The following is a 21,209-nucleotide window of genomic DNA, read 5'->3' as shown; positions in this document are numbered from 1 at the left end:
CTAGCTATAAGACTTTTGCTGTTTTTTCTAAATCAAAACTTAACTGCTAGAGTTAGGCAAAAAGTAATTTATTGCCTGAAAGTTTTCACAGTCATTTGTATTTCACAAGATGAGTAGACAGTTGCATGAGGAAAAACAAAGTTAAAAAAAAAAAAGCAGTAATTTTGGTCCTAGAAACAAATTACAGCACTAGCTAGCTGCCTTGTGATGTAACTGTGTCTCCTTCAGGACACTCCAGTAAGGACTTCACAGGCTATCTTTGGGCCCAACTTGCACTTCTGTCACGATTCTTCCCTTGCAGCACCTAGATCTGTTCGCAGAAGAACACAGTGTCTTCCAGCAGCAGCTAATTCCACAGATGTAAGCATAACATTAAAATTTTAAATCAAATGCTGCAATTAACTTGTAGGATGTTGAACCCATGGTAGCAGAAGACATCACATTAAGAGTTATTTATGAACACAAATTTTGCCTCCAAAGCTTGACAGAGAAACTGGTGACTTGGGAAGAGCCATTCTCTCCATGTCCTGTGACACTGAAGAATTTTAACCTTGTGAGCTTCATTTATGCAGGAAAAAGACTCACATAAGAGATACCTGAACCTTCTTGCGGCTCTACCCTTAGTACAGGTCCTTTTTTTGCTTGCACAGTGAAACTGCATCATGTTAATCAACAGCATGCAACATAACACATGGCTTGACTGTGGTAAAAGTCTGAGCTAGTAAAAACAGCTGGCTGATAAAATGTGAAGCAGGACAGTGTCTATTATGAGTCACATTCAACAATTGTTCTAATGAAAGCTACAGAGAAAAACTTGGTGGCTTTGGTTTTTATTTCTTCCCCTCTAGGATCTTCAGGTTCACACAAAACAAAACATTGCTGTTCAGTTAATCACAGTATTTCACAGGGCTAAAACATTTGTTCTATGGTTTTAACACTTAAACAGTTTAGAATTATATCTGCAGATGACTACTTGTGCAACGCCTCCATCCTACACAGTTCTGGTCAATCAAATGCTGCCTTCTTTGGTAAGTGCTCATTTAACAAGCTATACCTATATCTAGTTCTTTCCAGGATAATAAAAATAATCTGGTTCAATATATATTTAAAAGTGGGATGTTAGAGTGCTCTAGACTTCTTTTAATCTCTAAAATACTTAGTGTGATTTTCATTTATCCCCAATCTTTTGCAAGAGCTTTTCATTTATCCCCAATCTTTCACAAGAGCTTTTTTTTTTTTTTTTTTTAAGTATCACAGACTTGTGCTGGAGTGTATCTGTCAAAGTTGCTAATAGGGAAGTTAGCAACAAAAATTGAAAATGAGATTGTAACTCAAATACTTGTAACGTTTTCTTACCATCACAGTAAGGAACAATCCTTCAGTAGCGTATAATATTTGGCTGCAGCTATTTGAGCAATCTGAAGGACATACTTATTTTTTAACTCTGCAGGGAAGATTCAAAGTGGCTCAATTAATTTTTTAGTTCTCTTTAATTCACAAGAAGAAGCAATAAATTTTAAAAATGTTTATTCAGCTTCAGATATCTCTTCTAAAGATACCTGTGGTATATTTGAAATACATCTTCCCTCATTCCTTCAAACATGTTTAAGCTTTGAGGTACTTTAGGACAAAATATAAGAATACTTTTAAAAAATAAAAGTGAGAGATCAGTAAAAAAAAATTAGGCAAGATAAATAGAAAAATATTCTGTCTTCCTTTCACTATGAATAGTTTCAGCATAATGCACTTCAAAAAGCAAAATAATCAAGTCAAAGTCCAAAATTAAGTGTATTTCTCAAAACAGAACTGACTTAAGCAAGCATTTCACCTGAGTTTACATTTCAGGGATTGGGCCCATAGCAATAGAGAAGACAAAGCATCCAGGGGCAGACCATCCCATGTCATTCTACCCCTTAAAGGAGTACAGGAAGGAATAAGGGGAAAAAATTTTACCAAAAAAATCAAACCTTGTCTTGCTGGCTCTATGTGGGCAAAAGATAGTCACTCTTTACAGCAGCATCTCTACTCATGCCTGTCAGCCAGTACTGACTCTGCCAGTATTATCTTATCTGCACAAAGGAACCTATACCCAGGGAGATTTTGGGAAACATTAGCAAGGATGTCCTGCTGTCCCAGAGGGACCTTTCAGTTTGAGAAGTGTATTCAGAGACACAAGGCACTTGCTGGGAAGGCCTGAGATGAGACGTATGAGTGTTAGAAAGCAGTCCTTTGCCCATTCAACAATAAGGGAATGCCACACTTCCTCTGTGAGATAATTCCAAAGGAACTCTGATTTAAAATGTGGCATCTACTGGCACACATCAAGATTATTCCTTTGGAAAGCATGATTTCACCCTCTCATTTATATGTTGTATCAGAAGACTCTAAGTAAGGTATTTTTACAGTTGTAAAGGTATGTTTTGGGAATGACATAAGCAATGCAAGTTATAGTTCTTTAGGCTGAATGAAAAAAGCTAATCGGAGTCTTCATCATCAAGGTATTCCTCTGCATTACTTAATGTTCGGACTGTACCTGGAAAAAAACAAAGCGCTCTCTTAATCCAGAATAAAATCAGAAAAAGCTTCACATTTGCCATGCTTGCAAACAAGCATCTAAGAAACCTGATTCCTCTATCGTTTAGAGCTGTTAGGGCTACACAGATGGGGCTGTAGATCTGGATCTCAAAGGCAGGGCTAAACCAGTAATCACATCTCCTACATACAAGATTTCTTCTGTTCGTGACCTTCAAGAGCCATCTGCTGGCTCCTTGGAACCTCTACAGCAGAGTTGGAACTCCTATTTTCTGTATATATTATCTTTAAAAAGCAAAGGAAAGGATGGGTGAGTTGGTGAAAGAGCCTCTATGGTTTTATTCTGAGTGCCTAGCTGGTTGCCATTCTCTGCTTAAAATCAAACACATTCCACCTATCCTCTCCCCTCCCTCTTTACTCACCCAGGTTTTTTCCTGAATATTTATTTCTTAGATCTACTTATGAGCTTTTGCAGGATAGTGAGCAGAAAACAGGAGTATTAAAGTATATTCACCAGATGTGCAGCAGCACGTGGAGAACTACACCTACCTTTGGGACTGTACAAAGATAAACAGCACAGGCTTTTTCTGATAGATTATTTGCCTACAGATTTTCAAATATCTGGGAATAGGAATATGGATTACATATAAAATATATTATATTGTACTACTAAGAGCCAGGAACCACAAGATCCTAACCAGTCATAGCTTTGCAATAATATATTAAAACAAAGTACTAAAAATATCAGGTGCAGACATAACAAAACTGACATAATTCACAGGAGTGATAACCATGTTATCCTAGACTTCTGGAAGAAGAAAAATGAGTAGATTTAAAACTGACCAGCTCAACTGTTTTGATAAAAGAAATCTAAGAGAATTTTTTTTTCCTTTTTGAGTAGAAGCAACAAAGGAAGAAAGGAAAGAAAAGAAAGAAATTCTAGAGCCCTGTGCTCAAGGGGCCATACTTCAAGAAAGGACAAATCCCATTTCTTCTGTATAACAATTGTTCCCTCATTCAGGAGCACAACCACCACAATTTTTTTGTATTTCTATGACAGGACTTTACTAGCTTTCATTTCTTAGCATACACTTCAGCAATCATGACATTTGAATGTCTGTGTATACATGTAAAACAAAACTGAACATTTAAGTGGAAGCAAAGCAAGCCTCCTTGGATAAAACAATGTTTTATAGACGGACTACAATAAATACCATATTTATTAGGAACAGATTTGAAACTGGGGACAGGGAGACTACTGATTTAGGACTGAATCTCTGAAAAAGAACAATCATTTCACTCAGACTTTGGAAATCCTGAAATGTAGAACCAATATACACAGAAATGAAATGAATAAAAAAACCCCAAGAAAATACAAAATACAACAAAAGTATACAGATCAGTGGTGTCACAGAGATTATAAAAGGCCAAATTAAGACAGAAAAACAAACAAGGAAGCTAATACTGAAATTCCAGTTCGACTGAGAAATTCAGCTCTTATATCAAGGCAATCAAGAAAAAGAGTGTGTGAGAGCACCAGAGACTGGCGATAGATGAAGTGACAAAGGATGAAAAATCAGTCAGCCATGAAACAAAATTAACTTGGAGTGAAGCAAGTGCACCAGAAGTAGAAGTTACCTAGTATCAGAAAATGAAACATTAACACAATTATTAGGGCCATTAGAACAGAGAGTACTCCTGTACCAGGTGCCTACAATGGACAAAGATTAACTAAGTGCTCCTAACAGGCATTAACTAACATTAGAAAAAAAATGAAAACAGAAGAAATTCCACCCTTTGTTAAAACTGCTTTCTTCAGTCAAAACTGATGGAAATAATTCGTCAAGGTTTTCTGGAAAATCCTGATGTTACCTCTATCAAAAAGCTGGACAGTATTTTTGCTGCAACTGCTCTTCTTGGCCTTCTAAAGCTGCAGTCAGCTATTCTACCATTTAATTTCCATAACCACTAATCACCCACAGGTTAGTATTCCCTCTGTTCTCACCAGCCCTGTGACAATACAGTTGCTAGACTGCATATCTCACTGATAAAAACACAAGCAGAGTTACAGCTTGTAAGTACTTTCTCATTTAATGTGTAATTCACCTAGGGTTTCCACCCTAACTTCAGCCTCCTGAAAGCTACAGGTAACATTAATTATGTCATACTGAATATTCAGTCTTTGTTCAGCTTTTTAAAATAGCCATGTATCTCTAACTCTTTTGTACATAGATGCTGTGCCATTAGGAGAGATGAACACAAGTGGGAGGCAGTGAGACAACTTTGATAAGTACCTGAAGGCATTCTTTCTTTATTTCTCTATTACAGAGTCACTCAGGGAGACAACGAAATAAGAAATGTAAAAAAATTAGCAGTAAGAAAATAAAAGAGAAGCATCTGTTGGTGTTTGTTTGGCTTAGTTTGGAAGAACAGACAGCAGTAAGGGGGAACATACCACATTGTTTTACTCTCATACCATGTCCCTTGTGGTATACTACTTTTAAAGCAGTTTCCATCCTTGCTTTCTTTCTGTCTCTCCACATCTCTGAACTCTCCTGCCTCTTGCTGACAAAAGATGGCATTTTGTGTGGAATCAGCAATATTGAATGTGATAAACCACAGGTCTCTATCATAGCCCTGCTGAACTTGCCCTCTCAAGTGAACCATCCCAAACACAACTCTTAGCCCATGTAGCTCCCAAGTGGTTTTTATGGCTATCAAGATATTGATATTTGGCCAAAACATTAAGTGTCCTCTAAAAAGGAAAACTGTATCAGTATAACAAAATCAGAAATACCTGCACTCTGTTTCTTTTTAAGCAGGGAAGCGCAAGATGCATTGGTCGCCATGTCTAAAGCCAGTTTCTTCTCATTGTTCTTCAGATCTGTTCTTGCTCCTTTATAACAGAAAGTTTTCATCATGAATCAGTCCCAGCTATTTCTTGAGCAATGGTATTAAGATACAAGTTTCAGTAGCATGGGTAGAACAGTAATGGACAAGGGAATCTCATCTGTGGACTGCTCTGAAGCAGAATAAAAACTATGGATGCTCTTCCATAAGCTACAGTTGGCTAGGGAACTTGCTGGCTGCTCTCCCTTTCCAGGAAGCAGATGTTCATTGCCGTTCTGGGGTTAAGTACCTAATTTTGTCCGCAAAGCAGCATGAAATTCATCTTAAGCAGGTGAGGTATCTACTTTCCAAACAGCTGCCAGGATTTTCTCTAAGGCTTATAAAGTCAGGCAGGTAAGCTGGCTAAGGACTGCACCTGTGTTATAGGAAAACCCTTAAAAAAATACAGATTAATAAACATTCAGGAATCTAGTCTGCTACACAGATTGTTGAAACCTTGGTGAAGATCTTTACCCTTTGCCAGCAGCATGTCTACAATATCTGCATAACCTTTCCATGCAGCAGCATGCAAAGCTGTGTCTCCCAGTTTGTTCTGTAGAGTTAGAGGGAAAAGCAACAGGATTAAAATATAGCAAAAAAACCTTTCAGCTTGTACCAAGGATGAATAACATCACACCTCTACTGTAAGGGTCTGTTGGTTTAACCTACCTGTTGGTTTAACTCTAGGTTTGCCTGAGTAAACAGAACATCCACTATATCTGCAGAAAACAAGATGGGGGGAATAAAGAGAAAAATTTAGTGGAAACAAAATAGGCTTTGTGTTCATAGTATAAATTTTGGTTAAGATTCAATGAAAGAGCAATCCAATCAGCCAGTGAAAATCTGTAACAAGCAGACTGCATTGAGCAAACAACCATCAGTCACAAAGAAATGCTACTGCATAAGATACCCAAAACAATACAACACTTCTTTTTGGTCTGTCCTTCTTCCCACTCTGCTTCTAAGTTACACTGATTAGAATGCCTACATCAACAGCAACAACAAAACACACAGCATTTGATGGAGCTGAACCTCCCTCCTAGCTTTAACTTTTCTTTTAAAAAAACTAGAAGGACATTAAAAAAAATCTGGCTTTATTATTTAGTACTGCAATTTTAGCAATCAGTCTAACAAGCAAATCAAGAAAACCAGAGAACAGTAATTTCAAATTAATTCTCCAATACCTTTGTGGCCTCCATGGCATGCCCAGTACAGAGCTGTGTTTCCTGCTTTGTCTAAGCCATTGACGCCAACTCGATTATCCAAACACTCTCTCAACCAGCTTAGGTTGCCTGAAAGACAAATCCAGTTTTGAGGGTTTTTTTCTTTGAAAAGTTAACAGAACCATTAAAGGCACACAGTTCTTTCTGAAGGTTGTCAGTCCCCCCTCCTATGAACTTAAGAGGAGGAAAAAGTAATTAGCAGCAACATTTATAATTCCTAAAACAACCAGTCCAAGTCATACCAAACATCTTTTCTTTCACTCCCAGAAGACCTTTAGATCCCTGTGTAGTTAAATGGATGGTACCAATCTCTTTTTCTGTGTATACAATCACAGAGTGGCAATTCTACCAGGCTGTAAACCGGCTCAGCTTCTGAAAGCTGCAAAACTTACCAGATAACTTGTTCAAGATACCAGACAACCAAAACAGACAGGACATCTTCGTTCCAAATATATTATTATTTTAGCAGAAAGCAAACACATCATCCTTTAACATTACACAACTAGAACCCAAATCACACTTACCACGTTTGGCAGCTTCATGCAGTGGGTTATCAATAGACTCAGCTTGCTCTGCCACTGAAATGAAACAGAGAGTAAATTCTAACTACTTCTGAAACTGAACAGATATTTGATGTCTATGTGGAAATAAAACTTTGATTTATTCCAGAAGAACCAGTAATACATATTTGATTCTAATGTGAAAAGGGATTTGAGAGTGATGGACTAGTCAGATGTACTTCAATTTCCTGTGTATGGGAAAGCAATTCAGAGGAGAGCTTGTGAAAACTTCAAAGAACAGCATCAAATTGATCGGTGGTTACAAGCCACTGGGAATCTGGCAATATTTCATCTTGGTTGTTACTTCCCTTTCTACACTTGTAAGATGGTTTTGAGCAGTTGCATGTGGCTAGGCTTTCACCCTACAGCTTGCCATCTGTAGTTATGAGTGAATTATTTCCCACACATCTGTGAAGGCTAACTAAAAAAATCCACTGTCAATAGGATTCCTATTTGTTTTACAGAGATTTTTTATTTTCCCTGGAAAACTTGCAGGAGGTCTGCAAATCAAAACTGCCTAAACAATGAATGTAGTGATGGGCAGACTGGAGTTCAGGCTTCTGTAGACCTCTTCTTCATCTCACAAGCTTTAGGTTTTACTAGAGAGGAGTCACAAACAGTTCCCGGTCACTGTGCTGTTGCAACAGCAAAAAAACTGAACAGCACTGTGAAACAGTTGCAAGTGGGACCATAATCTGAAAACTCTTTTTTAAAATCTTCTTTTTCAGGTGGCAAACACTGTGACTACGAAGGATACAGGCAAGTAGGACAGTGTACAATCTGAGATGAGCAGGCTCTGCAGGATTTCACATGCTTATCTCTCTAGCTGTGAGTAAAATAAAACCCAAATGCTAGATTCTGGTATTTTGGTTTAAAACAATCTGAGCAAACAGTGAACAGAATCCTAAATCAGAGTGGGAGAAGCCAGTCCCAGAGCAGACAGCCATTACACAAGCAGAACATGCTCGTCATATTGAGCAGTGCTTGTTGTGCACAGTAGAAAGCATTAACACTAACACTGTCTCAAAAGCCTAAAAATGACTTTGCCTTTAGAAAATTCTTGTCCGAAGTGCAGTAATAAGTATTTTTAATACAGATACACTGATTCTGTCATCTTCAGCTTTTCTGTTCACAGTCTTTTCAGATGTATTAGTTCAAGCCCAGCAGATGGAGCACAAGACCCCACCAGAGACTCAGTAGTTTCATGTCTGTCTCCGCCTTTTGCAAAAAGGTTGTGGAAGAGCACAGGAGAGCACAGTGTTTCAGTGGTTAAGACTAAACCTAGGCAGTCCTAATGGGTGGCAACCAGTGGAAGCAGGCCTTTGGGGCTTTTGCACAATTTGCCTAAATCAGAAGACACATTCCTGGTACTCTTTATTTTTAGGGTCTGCAAAGGCTTCTCTTCTGCTTACACATGAAATTTTTGCAAATGTGCAGAGACACCACCACCTCACACACCCCTGCCTGGCCTAAAATGGAAGTTAAACCATTGCTCAGGTAACTTTTCAGTAAAGCACTCTGGAAGCAACTTTTCCAAATGATCTCAATGGGAACACAAACTGAATTAGTAAGTTGGTGGGTTTATTTTAAATATAACACACTTCAATTTTCAAAAGAAAGTTGAATGTAGGTAAGCATGTGTAAACTATTCTTCTTTTATATAACACTGACCACTTCTGGCAGATGGCAAGAGTAGGAATCAGTCTGGAAGTCACAAACTAAAGTGACATTTGATGCCATGGTCTCAATAACAACCACAGGCTTCTGTGAATGTATTTCTACTAACTACAAGTCAGGGCAGGGAATCATAGCATTGCTACCATAATGTCTCCTAGGGAAGAAGGGACAGCATGAAGCAACCACAGTTACTAACGTTATTAGCAGTTCTGACAATCTGTCATGTGACACTGCTACTCTGCCTACATTTCCTGGGAGGACTTGGAAGAATTGTGCTGTGTTGTCTGTACTCATGGCTTTTCAAAGTGATTTTAGTTGAATCTGAAAAAGCAATTTCTAGTAAGTCCAAACAGGTATGGGATATTTAATGTGGTGCAATCCCCCCCAAACCCAATGTTTTCTGTGGCTGAATATATTCATTAAAAAGTAACAAATGGCAAACAACCCTATTTCTTAAGGGGGGGGGGGCAAAGGAGGTCTACAGAATTGCTCACAATCTGTTTTAGCTTCCTGTCCATATGCAGATTTACTTAAATCCAGTATTGATTATCTATCTCTGTAACAAGCCACCCCACACTGTGTCAGACTTCTTGATCTCAAAGCTACTAAAGGCTGCAGCTGTCCATCCTTAGGTATACTTAAAAATAAAAGGCAATGTACACACTGAAGGAATATAGCCAAGATACTGCTAATGAGAAGATCTTAAAAACTGCAGTACATTCATTGAGGGTATCAAGAATACAAGCCTATAGTTTCATGTGCCCTCTGTAAAACCATCCTTTAGCTCCAAGCGTTCTTCCCCTCAAAACTGAGAGCATCTCTTGCTGTTAACCTGCACAACCAGAAACATGAACACTTGGCAAACTCAAGCTGTACCTAGGTTATAAAAAACATAAGACAGCCTGTCCACTGCTGATGTACAGTGGTGACTGGTATCGCAGATGTATTCTGAAATACTGTGGTACAGGACTGTCAAATGCCAATACTGTGATCAGTTTTTGAACTGTAACAGTTATTTTTATTTAGTGATTTCCTTTGTGAATGATTTTACCAAATGAAAATATTCTAGACATTACCATAGTTGCTTGGAATTAGTCCAGTTCTCCCTTTGCAAGTTCCTTTCCACCAATTTGTATCACTCTGCAGAGAAACAGGAAAATATTTTAGAAGGGATAAGCCACATGTCAGAAGTATTCAGTCTATATGGGATGTCTTGTAGACTCACCATATCTGAGATGTAAATGATATCTCCTTCTTCAAAGTACAGTTCATCTGGCTTAAAAAAAATTAAAAAAAGGAAAAGTAAACAAAAATCTGAATGTGTATACTTAGGTAAAACAAGTCCCTGGATAAAGTAGAACACATTCAGCTCTTCTTTCAAAAGAACAATAACTCAAATTCTGTAGCAACTAGACAACAGCCTGACAGTTTTTCATACTATAGTTTGACTTGCCTACAGCTAACTTTTTGGATCTCTGACCTTCATGATAGCTAAAGAAAAAGACTGTGGCCTTTCCGACAGAGCACTGTGCAAAAAAAGCAGTGAAATATATCTTGTATTTGTTAACTTCATTCCCTTTTTGGTTGGTCCCAGTTCATCAAATCTCTTAGCTCTCGATTATCTTTGTTGCCTTTGGAAGAAAAGAAAAACATCACTTAGATTGCTGATCTTAGATTGCAGGTAACTGATGCTAGAGGAGAAAGCATGCTGCTTTTAAAAAAAGAGCTGGACATAAAAAAGGAAAGTGATGATTAATCAGGCAGTTTTAGTCACATTAAGAACCGATATCCATCAACAGGCTTTTTCACGGAAAACATAGTACAGTAAGTCTAACAGGCCAACCCTAGCAGAACTGAAGAAATGCTATTATAGACAAAATTAAAATTAAGTTTCTCAAAACCCTAAAATCTAGATATACTTACCGTTCTGGGCTCAAATGTATACAGGGCCCTGAACACTTTAACCTGCCCTGAAAAAAGAAAAAAAAAACCACAAACCAGTATCAGTATCATGACTTCTAAAGACAGCATATACATACAGCCCTCAAATCCAAATAAATTCCTTTCCTTAACCCTTAAAGCTGCTTGCTGAAGGAATCTGTGCTATGCCTCTGTCAATGAAAATCATGATGAAAAGACTCAACCCAGCAGCACAGGTTCTGAAGGAAATGGGCCAACTGGTCAGCTAAATGCAAGCTTCCTCTTGTGCACACTTAATACGGTCTTCATAGGTCACCATGCAAGTCAACTGTTGCCATCAGTTTCTGAGGCAAAGTTAGTTTCAGTCATATACACCCTTATACACACACTCATACAAGTTGTATATATTTTATTAATACTATCAGATTTGTCAAATGATACAGAATTAAGGAAAGAATAAAGAAACAAAACAATGACCAAAATCTGCAACGTTCTCATACCTACCTGTAGTTGTTACTAATTAGGAAAATAATGCAGTAGCACAGAATCATTGCATTTAAGAAAAATGACAAATGGTCACCAAGTCCTATTTATGGAATGTACAACTGATATGGTGTTCTGTTCAGATGCTTAAAATAAGCTATAGTGTTTACAATTCTAATAAGTGGGCAATGTTTATTTTAATAGGGCAGTTTTGAAGACATTGTCAGCAGCATCCAAGCCAAGAAAAGATAACCTTAATGCAGAGAGGTACAAATTTAATTGCATAAACTGCAAAAGAAGCATTTCTATAAACATTTTTCTAAAAAATTCAATAAAGGTACATTTCAAGAACACCAAGCAGAAAGTCTTGATGAAAGAAAGCAGAAAGATGAGTACAGGAGAAGAAACATATATCTTACATAATTTTATTAGCTGAACTGCTGAAGTCCACTGAACTCAGTGGAGAAATATATTATGCAGACTGTTCTGTATTGTTTACTTTTAAATATCTTAAGTCTTAAGTATGTAGGTTTGTTTACTTTTAAACATGTTGAGTATGTAGCTGTATTTCAGGTTCTTACACTATACTTCACATGTTTATATAGATTAACTTGTGATTAAAGCAGTATTTGGTCCATCAGGACAATGTATTACTTAGACCATACTTAGCTGAGGCTATTTTGTATCCTCAAACTTATGAACTTACTGCCAAAGATTAGTACTGTACAATAAAGTGTGCACCCACAAAATCTTTTGTAGTACATTGTATGGAGAGAACTGAGTAACAAGAGAGTAGGTTTCCTTATGTCTCAAGAATAAGCCTTTACCCTTTTGTAAAGAAGAACCATTGCTACAAAATTTTTGCCTGTTTTTTGCCAGATGGAGCCTTTATTACCCCAGTATCTAAAGCCTACCCACAATAGTGATCATTTTAGGAAGTTAACTTAAGGGCTTTAGAAATGTCAGTCTAAATCTATATATGCTGACAAGCTTGAGAAGGGAGGATGGTACTCAACTGTATATGCTGCCGTTTCGCAGCATACCTCACAGTCTTGGGGTGACTCTTAAAAGATGTTTTCAAATACCTCTGGATATTCCCTAGCAAGAGCCATGCCACAGCGTATGTTTATGAAGTGGTATTTACCAAGGCATAACTACGAAGCAAAACATTTCTGTAGTCCTCTGTCATAGGCTTTTCTGGAGCTAAGTGTATGGAAAAGTATCACCATGAAAATAATCTGTGTAAACTTGCTAGATTGCCAAATGCATGTAGACACTCTATACATGATTTTTCTTCCAATTTGTAACTGTACCCCCATTACAGATCTTATTTTTTAGTAACACCATAGAATTTCAATTTGGCTTTACTGGTTCTCTCACACAGCAGCCATTTCCTAGATATAAAAGGTCCAACACTTCTCAGGCCTTTGCCTCAGAAACTAAGTACCTGCACTATAGCAACAGCTAAAAAGGATGAAACCTGTGTTCTGTTCATTACCCATATAGAAATTATTAACAAGGACAGTAGACAGTAATTTGTCCTATGAGCTTCAGAATGAAATGTCGGAACTGCAGCTGGGGAGAAGCCAAACAAAAAAAAAAGAGAACGGGATGGGTGACACGGAGTACTGTCCCTTGTGCTTGGCTTTCTTACATAGATGACAGAAAAATGCAAGACAGAACTGCACACTGATGACTCTGGCAACTTTAACCATCACCCACCAATTTTCAAGGTTTTATGTAAGTAAAAGGAGGAAATGGACAACAAAAGGGAAGAGTAAGAAATATTAAAAGGGGAAATGAGAATACAGCAGAAGACAGGGAAAAGCAAGAAATATAGATTTGTGTGTTGTATGTGTTTCCTGTAATAATGTACTCCATCTGTGTCAACGGGTTTTCTAAACCTATCACACCCTAAGGGAAGGAAAAGAATGGAAACACTGATGCTGATAGAAGTTTTGCTGACATGTTGTTTAAACAAAAGGCAATTAATGGTGGGGGGTTTTTGTCTTTTTGGGTTTGTTTTGTTTTAATGCTATACAACTGAAACAGACAGTTACTTCCCCAAATGTCAAGCTGTGGTGTCACACACAGCACAACACATTCTAAAACATTTTCCTGTGATGAAATACAAAGTACAGATTTGCATCTGTAGAACTGCAGGTCTGGTTAACTTTACAGCACCTTATATGGGAGTTAAACTCTACTCGTTACTGGCACCAATCTTCTAAATATTTCCTGATAAACAGACATGAAGGCTTGTTATATTGCTGCATTTAAGAGCCAAGAACAGGACTTTAGCACTTGGCATGGCAATTATTTGTGCCAAATTTTAATGCAAAGTATCAGTCTAGAAGATTTAAAATAACAAAATGTAAGGACAAAGGGCACATTAGACTTGAATCTTTGTTCTGCAACTACCGACAAATTGTATTTTACTGGGCACATGAGTACCTGTAATCACTTGAAGTACTTTTATCTAGTAATGCCCATCCCTAGGCATGCAGACAGACCTAGAGCTTGCATTAGCGGGTGTCCTTTGGAATAAGCAAAAAGTTAGGGAGCACAGGAGGTCCTCAGGTGCTTTCCCTTACTACCATCTCTCCACTACAAACCACATTGTAAGATTCATATAGGATGGAGAACTAATACATGAGCACTGATTGGAAGTTGACTGACTGTACCTCCCCACCATGTACTTCTAGAGGGCAAAATAACTGGAATCCAGAAGACACATGTAACTTTTTAAGATTTCAAGGCACCAGGCAAACATTAATGACTTTTTTCTCAGCATGACTAATGAGGGGAGTATCCTTTTTAAAAAGGAAAGGAAATGGAGGCACAGTGCAGTGATGTGTCCCACAATAAACCTTTTTCTAAGCACAGGGACAAATTTAAAAGATTCTTTTCAAACCCACACTTTAGCCACAAGACTGTCTTCTCCCTTCTCATGGAATTTGTATTAAACATCTGCAGAACAACTATCTGACAAATAAAAAAAGATAACTTATTACACATACTAAACAGATACAAATATTCTCAGCATACAAACTCCCCAAGCCACAATTTGCCAAACTCTCCCCCAGCAACACAACAGGATAAAGGAGTCAAACTAACAATTCCCTCTAACTAGCAACATAAACCAAACAGCTTTATCAGGCTGGGCTGACCTCGCACCCTTCAAATTATTTTGGATAACTTCTATAAGTTATGCTTTTATGAGGAAAGGAAACAGGCAACTGATTTCTAATATGACCCTCTCCCAGCTAAGTGCATAAAAGAAAAGAAACTGAGGTGCTCAACAGTAACAGCAGCTTAAAAATGCAGCTTCTGATATGTACTGAACTGAAACAAGATCACTGCTGTGCTTTGTAATACAAAGTAATAAATAAAAAGACCATTTTCTCAAGAGACTAGAAGCTTTTTGTTTCCTCCTAGCAATTTTGAGGTTTATTTTTAATTAATTGCAGTATCATTAACAGAAGATTGTTTCCAAAGAAGCCCTAAGTGTTTTCACAACAAGGAGTTACTGTTTCTCTCACAGTGATGCTTTTTCTTTTCCACTTCCTTTCGGTTCTTTTACACCAGCTTCTCTGTACCACTACAGACACTAGCGTTAAAATCCCCTTTTACTCAACTTGCCACCAAAGCATTCTCTGCTTTCCTCTTGTTTGCTTTCACTCATTAAAGAAAAAAAAAAGGGGAAAAAAAAAAAAAGGACCCACCCATCCATGGCATTACTTATTTACATTTTGAGTTAGGCTGAACTTCCAGCACCAAAGGGGAGGGAAAGCAATTTCATTAGCTGTCAGTTTATCTTACTCCCTCCAGAAAAAAAAAAAAAAAGTACTTTGTGCAAGAGCCATTTATTTTAATTAAGAAAATAATCATGGCAGTAAGCCAATGTTCACAGGAGCTACCAAGGCTTGGCCCCAGTGGAGTGATAGGAGTCTTTTGTTAACATTTCACACCCTGCTTCGCCTGCCATAGACAGACATAAACACATCTCATTGATGCAAACAAGGTTCTACAAATCAGATATTGATCTTGATGCAGCATCTTTTCATTAGCTATATCCAGAGTGAGCAGTTCTAGACTACCACAAAAATCAGAATAATTAACCTACTGTAGATAAACAGACTCACTGGGTGTCACAAAGCACTGTCAGTGCCTATAATACAGACAATGGGATATTCTCTGTGCTCTAGAAAATCAGAATTGGCCATGGTCATCTACAGATAAATTACAAAACTTCAAGTCTATCAACTCCCATACCGGTTCAAGCTAATCCTGGGCTAACTGTCATCAGCCATCCTCCTCCTTGCTCCCCTAAGGCTATGCAGAAGCAGTTGAGAATTAGGTACTCTCTCTAGCACCAACTTGATTGAAAACAACTGATTTGAATCCCCAGCTCTAACAAATGGACCAAAAAGAGAATATATGCATAAGATTTGGGATGTGGGAGGAAAAAGGACAGTTTACATGTTCCAGGGCCTATGCTGGTTTCAGAGTCTCCTCCTAGAACATGTATAACTGGGAATATGAATTTTGATAAATGTTCAGATGAATTTCTCTGAAGTGAGAGGCATCTTCTGCCTGACATCACAGAAAGCATGGTGGCAGAAGGACAGTGTGTTTGTTTTCTCAGTGTTGGCCTAAGAACCTTCAAAGGAATTACACAGCCTGGCACTGTGTACCAGCAATTTGAAGTCACAATCTTTCGGTCAATTGACAATGACAAAGGTAAACTGCAGATCAGAAAAATTTGCAATATGCTTGCAGTTTGCTTTAGTAAGCAAAGAGATGTTCATTTTATGATCTGCATGTCTCTCAGGAGACAGGCAATTTTATTAGAAAGACATTATGGCCAGACTGAAACTTTTTTTTCTGGCTTCTCAGGAACTGGAAAATAAGGTGCTTTACACCCAGATCTTCAAGCAGGAATAAAAGTAGTGGAAATAGGTTTTACAGGAGTGCAGCTTGTATTTTGGCATTTTGATCACAGGGTCTTGCACAGAGACACAACAGAGTACAACAGCATTTAAGGACTGCCACAACTGAGACAGAAAAAAGTGGAGTCCCCGCTGTTTAGAGAACCATCTTCCACTTCTAAGTAGTGGTTGTTAGAAAGGGGAAGTGAACATAGGGCATACAAATCAGAGTGGAGGAAGGGGGGAGGGTGTATTAAACAAAAAAGCCTAGGAATCTGTTTAGGGACATGTTGAAAAGAATGCAAAAGGTAGACTGGTGCCAGTGTAGATGACAAACTGGGGTAGCCCAGGAACAGTCATGGACTCCACCAGTCAGTAGCTGGTGCGGAAGGAACAAATAACATTTGTTTACAGAAAATCAGAATTTAAGAATATTCTCTCAGAAGATGTATGTGAACACAATTTCACAAATTAATTTTGGCTGGCACAGTTTGATGCTGAAATCTTCTACTTCTTGTAATTTTATTTCTCCAAACACACAGAATGCCTTCACTTGTAGGAAGCTTGTTTGTGGCCCCAGCAGCTTGCAGTAAGAAGAGGGTTTGGGGTCACAAATGCAAGTTTAAAATTCATGTTGAAATCAGACTTGGTACTGTTTAATTGTTCCTCTGATGTTTTCCTCCCCATAGAGCTGATGACCACAGCATAACTCCATTCACATGCTCACATCTCCCTAGCTAACAGAAATCTTTCTTTGACTACAGAAACAACCCAAACTACCACCACCTAAGCCAAATTTAAGCCTACTTGTAAAACCTTAGGCATGTGACTCAATGCAGGTCTTCTGCTCCTGTGAATGCGGTCACAGCTCCTACTTTATCTAAGAATTAAGGTGAACTTGATTGTGATTCAAACTAAATACTTATACTCAGAATTCTATTTTTAACTGTGACAGCTATGAGTGGCTGCAAAGTCAACAAAGCTACTTTAAGGTAGTAACCCTTTATGTTACATACGTTATGTTTCCTCCTGCCTCCCTTCCCCTCAGTTGGAATAATTTAAAACTGTAGTTTCCTTGGGACAAAGGCTGGTCTTTCTCCATAAAATGTAAATGATGTGTGGACTCTAGGCCAGGATCAAAAAATCTTTACTCTATCTGTTGAATATGAAATTAAGTAAGGTCTCTTTAAAATATTAATATACCACTTTCATCTCCCCAAAGCTGCTGCTGCACACTGTGTAAGGCTCTAATAAAAAAATGCATAATCAGAGAGCACTGTTCAAGGACACAACTAGCAGAAGCCAATATAGCTTGTCAAGTTTCAAGGACTTAGCAAGTAACTTTTGTAAACAGGATTAACATCCAACACAGAATGTTTAAGAGGTTTATGAACTCTGCACATAATGTAGTTTGAGACATCAATAGAATTTTTGAAAGATGGAGGGCAAACCCTACCCTTGCATAACGCTGACAGAGAAAGTTTCTGCTATTTTCAACTCCCACTCCACTCCTTTGTATCTTCAACAGCAACTCTAAATAGAGAATACAGCTAGAAAACAATAATAATACAAAGTCCCAAGAGAAAAGCAAAGCTAGGCACTTGTTTAAAAAAGAAAAGTCTAAAACCACTAGAAATTAAAAGCCCTCTAAAGCCTCTGAAAACAATCATGACCCCTTACTCAAGGGCTAACCACAGAACCCAAAATACTAGCTCAAGTGTTGACAAACATATCAGATGATTGCCTAAAACATATTGATGACAAAACGATCTCTCTGTAACTGAAATCCTAATGTGCTGTGCATGCCACAGGATTAACAGAAGAGCCTTCTGTCAGATAAAATGCTCTCATGTACTGAAGAAAACCACACAATGCTATAGCTAGTTGGTTTTTCTCCCTTCACACATTTTTTCCCCCCACTGTCTAGCCATCCAACTCTAATGCTGAACACCCCTGTGATGAGCAGTGAACACTCGCTGTTTTAGAAAGGATGAATATTTGTTTCACTAAATGTTTTCACTTGCCTACCACCTGCTCTATCTCCTTCCATCTCTACCTAGACTGCACCTTTTTTCCCCCCTGAACACAAAGGAAAGGACTACAGCAACCAATGTCTTTTCTCTTCTGTCTTGAACTGTAACAATGCAACAGCAAGGCAAGCAGGTTTGCTGCTCCCTGGCACAGGTTATAGCCCAGTTTATAGACTGGATACCTGGTAATAGTCAGTGAAGAAAAATTAACACAGCTTGACCAAATGCACCAAGACATTCCACCAACTGCAGTCTAAAAGCTGCCAAAAGAGACAGCATTACGCTGCTGTAGGAACTATTTCACCACATGCAGTTCCTGTATTTATCTGTTTTTAATTAGCACATTTTAACATCTATAACCCTGAGAGATTCAATGACAGTACCATTGACATAACTGATATTAAAGACAGAACAAAGCCAGTCATACGACTACAGAAAATTTTTGGTGTGTGCTAGAAGACAGTCCGTTCCTGAAAATGCCTTGGAAAAAAATTAACACAACAGCCTCCATAAGACTTTCTTTCTTCAAAAAATAGGGATTCGGCAAAATTAATCTATTACCCTTAATCAGCTCTGAAAGCCACTACCAAGAGAGTCTTACTCTCTTCCTCCTCCTTCTTCAGCCATTTATTTCTACTCATTTCCTTTTGCTGTGTCAAGCACTCATGCGGTAAACGAGCTCAGCAAGTTCATTAGACATAGAAATAACCTAACATAAAAAGTCAGAGCACCGATCCAGCTTGTCATGTCACTAAATGGAATGGACAGGGGATGGTGGGGGTGTGGAGGTGGTAGGTAACCTGTCCTTTTGATGGCAATCTGCATTTTATCAGATCAAGCATACCACAAAACTGCACCCCAGGAAACTAGCAAGAGACACCTAGTATTAGACGTAACTCATCTGAGTTAGCTCCTGCAGGTTAGGTAGGACTATAGACTTTAACTCCTTAAGAATCTTAGGTTAAATTTAACTCATCTTTTTCCAAATCAGAAAACTGAGTTATCAACTTCACTGGAAAAATCTACTCTTCTTACACATTTGGCTGTTAAGAGCAACACCACACCCTTTCAGAAGCCCACAGATTTCCTCAGTATGGGTTTTCAGTGAGAGTCCACAACAGCAATGCTTCTGTTACTGTCTTTTTCATTTCAAGTAAGCTGTTTTCAAAGACACTTATCAAACTGCAGGGCAGAGGAAATTCTTCCAAGGGTGAAACTCTACATTGAGGGCTTTACCAGGTTTTGCTTCTGTGGGTAGGTCAAGACTGACGGTTTAAATGGTCTAAACTGGGTTTGCACTTACTTGACTTCAAATTAAAAACTTGTTTTATAAGTTGTCTAGTTGAAATACTCAATTAGGCTACGTATTTAACTACTTCTAAAAAATGTCAGTATTTCAAATAGTATTCTAGGTGTGAAAAACATTGAAATTCAGATGTATTTAGGGATCAGATAATCATGTTTTGGGAGAAAACAACTAGTCCTATCTATTTAATTACATTCCCAATGAATTTTTAACTTTAAAGTAAGAATTTAACCTCTCATACTGGGAGACGATACACACACATGATAAACAACAACTGCATTTTCCAGATCAGCTCCTTATTTAAAAAAACAACAACAAACTAAACCTAATTACTTAAATTTTGACAGAATAATGTACGTTTACCTAAAAGATGCCACTTCTATTCCAAGGTTTAAAACCCCACAACTTCCAAAGGTTTTTCAATAGTCTTCGAAAAATCTGTGACTAATTTTTTGGAACTAACTTTGCACTGAATCTATCTGGAAAGGGTGCAGGAGCAAAAATTTATGCATCAATGACTAAATGCACTAGGAAGGGCAACACGCACGTTTGCACCAGAACGTCAAAGGGCAGACACACTGAGAGTTTGCTGTTGGGAGTCCTACGACAGAAAGCAGTGGATGCCACGGGAGAAGGAGAACGTAGCATGGGACCAGACTAGAAAACGGCTTTCATGACCGTATCGCTAGTCCAGGCAGTCACAGGGCAAACCTCAAGAGTATTTCGACACCTGTTTCTTAACATGTTGAAAGGTTTCCTGTGCGCTTCAGCCTACACAAGCTTCCCCTCGACAGCAGCCGGTGGCGTGGCCGCGGGCAGCACAGCCCCCGGGCCTCGCCCCGCCTCAGAGGCGGAAGGCCGGGGCGAGGGGGCTCTGCGCAAGCCCGAGAGACGGGCGGGAGGGAGCGGGGGGGGGCCTGTCCCCCGGCGGCGGCCTTCCCCCGGGGGCACTCTCGACCCTTCTCCCGAGCAAGAGCGGGCGCAGCATCCCGCCCAGGCACGACGCCTGCTTGCCGAGGGAGGCTCCGCCGCGGAAGGGGCTGCCTCCCCGGCCGACACCGAGCAAGCGGTGCGGAGGTTAATGGCGGCGGGGCGGGGAAAGCAAGGGGTAGGCGGCCCTGCCCCGCTGCCCCCCCCTCCCTCCCTCCCGGCCGGGCTCCCTGCTCTGACAGCCCAGACCCGACCCCCAAACCGTCCACGTGTCAGCGGGCAGGGGGCTGCTCCGCGCCCCGCACCGACTGCGCGCGGCCGGGGGCAGCCGGCGGAGCGGCCGGGAGACGGCGGGTCGGGCCGCCGGGCCCCTCCCTTACCTGGCTTGGCCGGTTTAGGTGGCGGCTTGGACATGGCTGGGGCCGGCCCAAGCGCGGACGGGGAAGCGGCGGGGCGGCGACCAGCTGCCTGCGAGCGGGCCCGCGGTAGAAGGGCGCGGGGGGCAGCAGCGCGAGCCCTCGCCGGGCTCCCGGGAGCGGTGCGCGGCGGGCAGCGGGAGGGAGGGAGGAAGGAAGCGGGGGGACGGGGGAGAGGGGGGCGGGACTTATAGGCAGCGGCTCCCAGTGGCGGCCGTGGGCCCTTCGCCAGCCCCAGCCAATCCCCGCGCGCGCCGCCGCCCCGCCCCTCGCTATCCCCCCCCCCACCGGCGGGTTGCCGCCGCGGGAGGG

General features: G+C 39.8%; 1 protein-coding gene across 1 annotated transcript; it reads right to left on the bottom strand.

Annotated features, from left to right (window-relative positions):
* Window positions 1–814: 814 nt before the first annotated feature.
* On the bottom strand, window positions 815–21,025 carry OSTF1 (osteoclast stimulating factor 1). The gene is made up of 10 exons (XM_052777871.1): window positions 20,862–21,025; window positions 10,805–10,851; window positions 10,107–10,157; window positions 9,958–10,021; window positions 7,169–7,222; window positions 6,606–6,713; window positions 6,091–6,140; window positions 5,896–5,974; window positions 5,330–5,428; window positions 815–2,533 (listed from the first exon to the last, which is right to left on the bottom strand). Exons 1-10 carry the CDS (start codon window positions 20,893–20,895, stop codon window positions 2,475–2,477), a joined length of 645 nt encoding a protein of 214 aa, XP_052633831.1. The 5' UTR covers window positions 20,896–21,025; the 3' UTR covers window positions 815–2,474.
* Window positions 21,026–21,209: the final 184 nt, after the last annotated feature.

Source organism: Harpia harpyja, chromosome Z, assembly GCF_026419915.1.
Source record: "Harpia harpyja isolate bHarHar1 chromosome Z, bHarHar1 primary haplotype, whole genome shotgun sequence".
NCBI lineage: Eukaryota > Metazoa > Chordata > Aves > Accipitriformes > Accipitridae > Harpia > Harpia harpyja.
The sequence above is the reverse complement of the archived record's forward strand: the minus strand, read 5'-3'. Positions and strand labels throughout refer to the sequence as shown.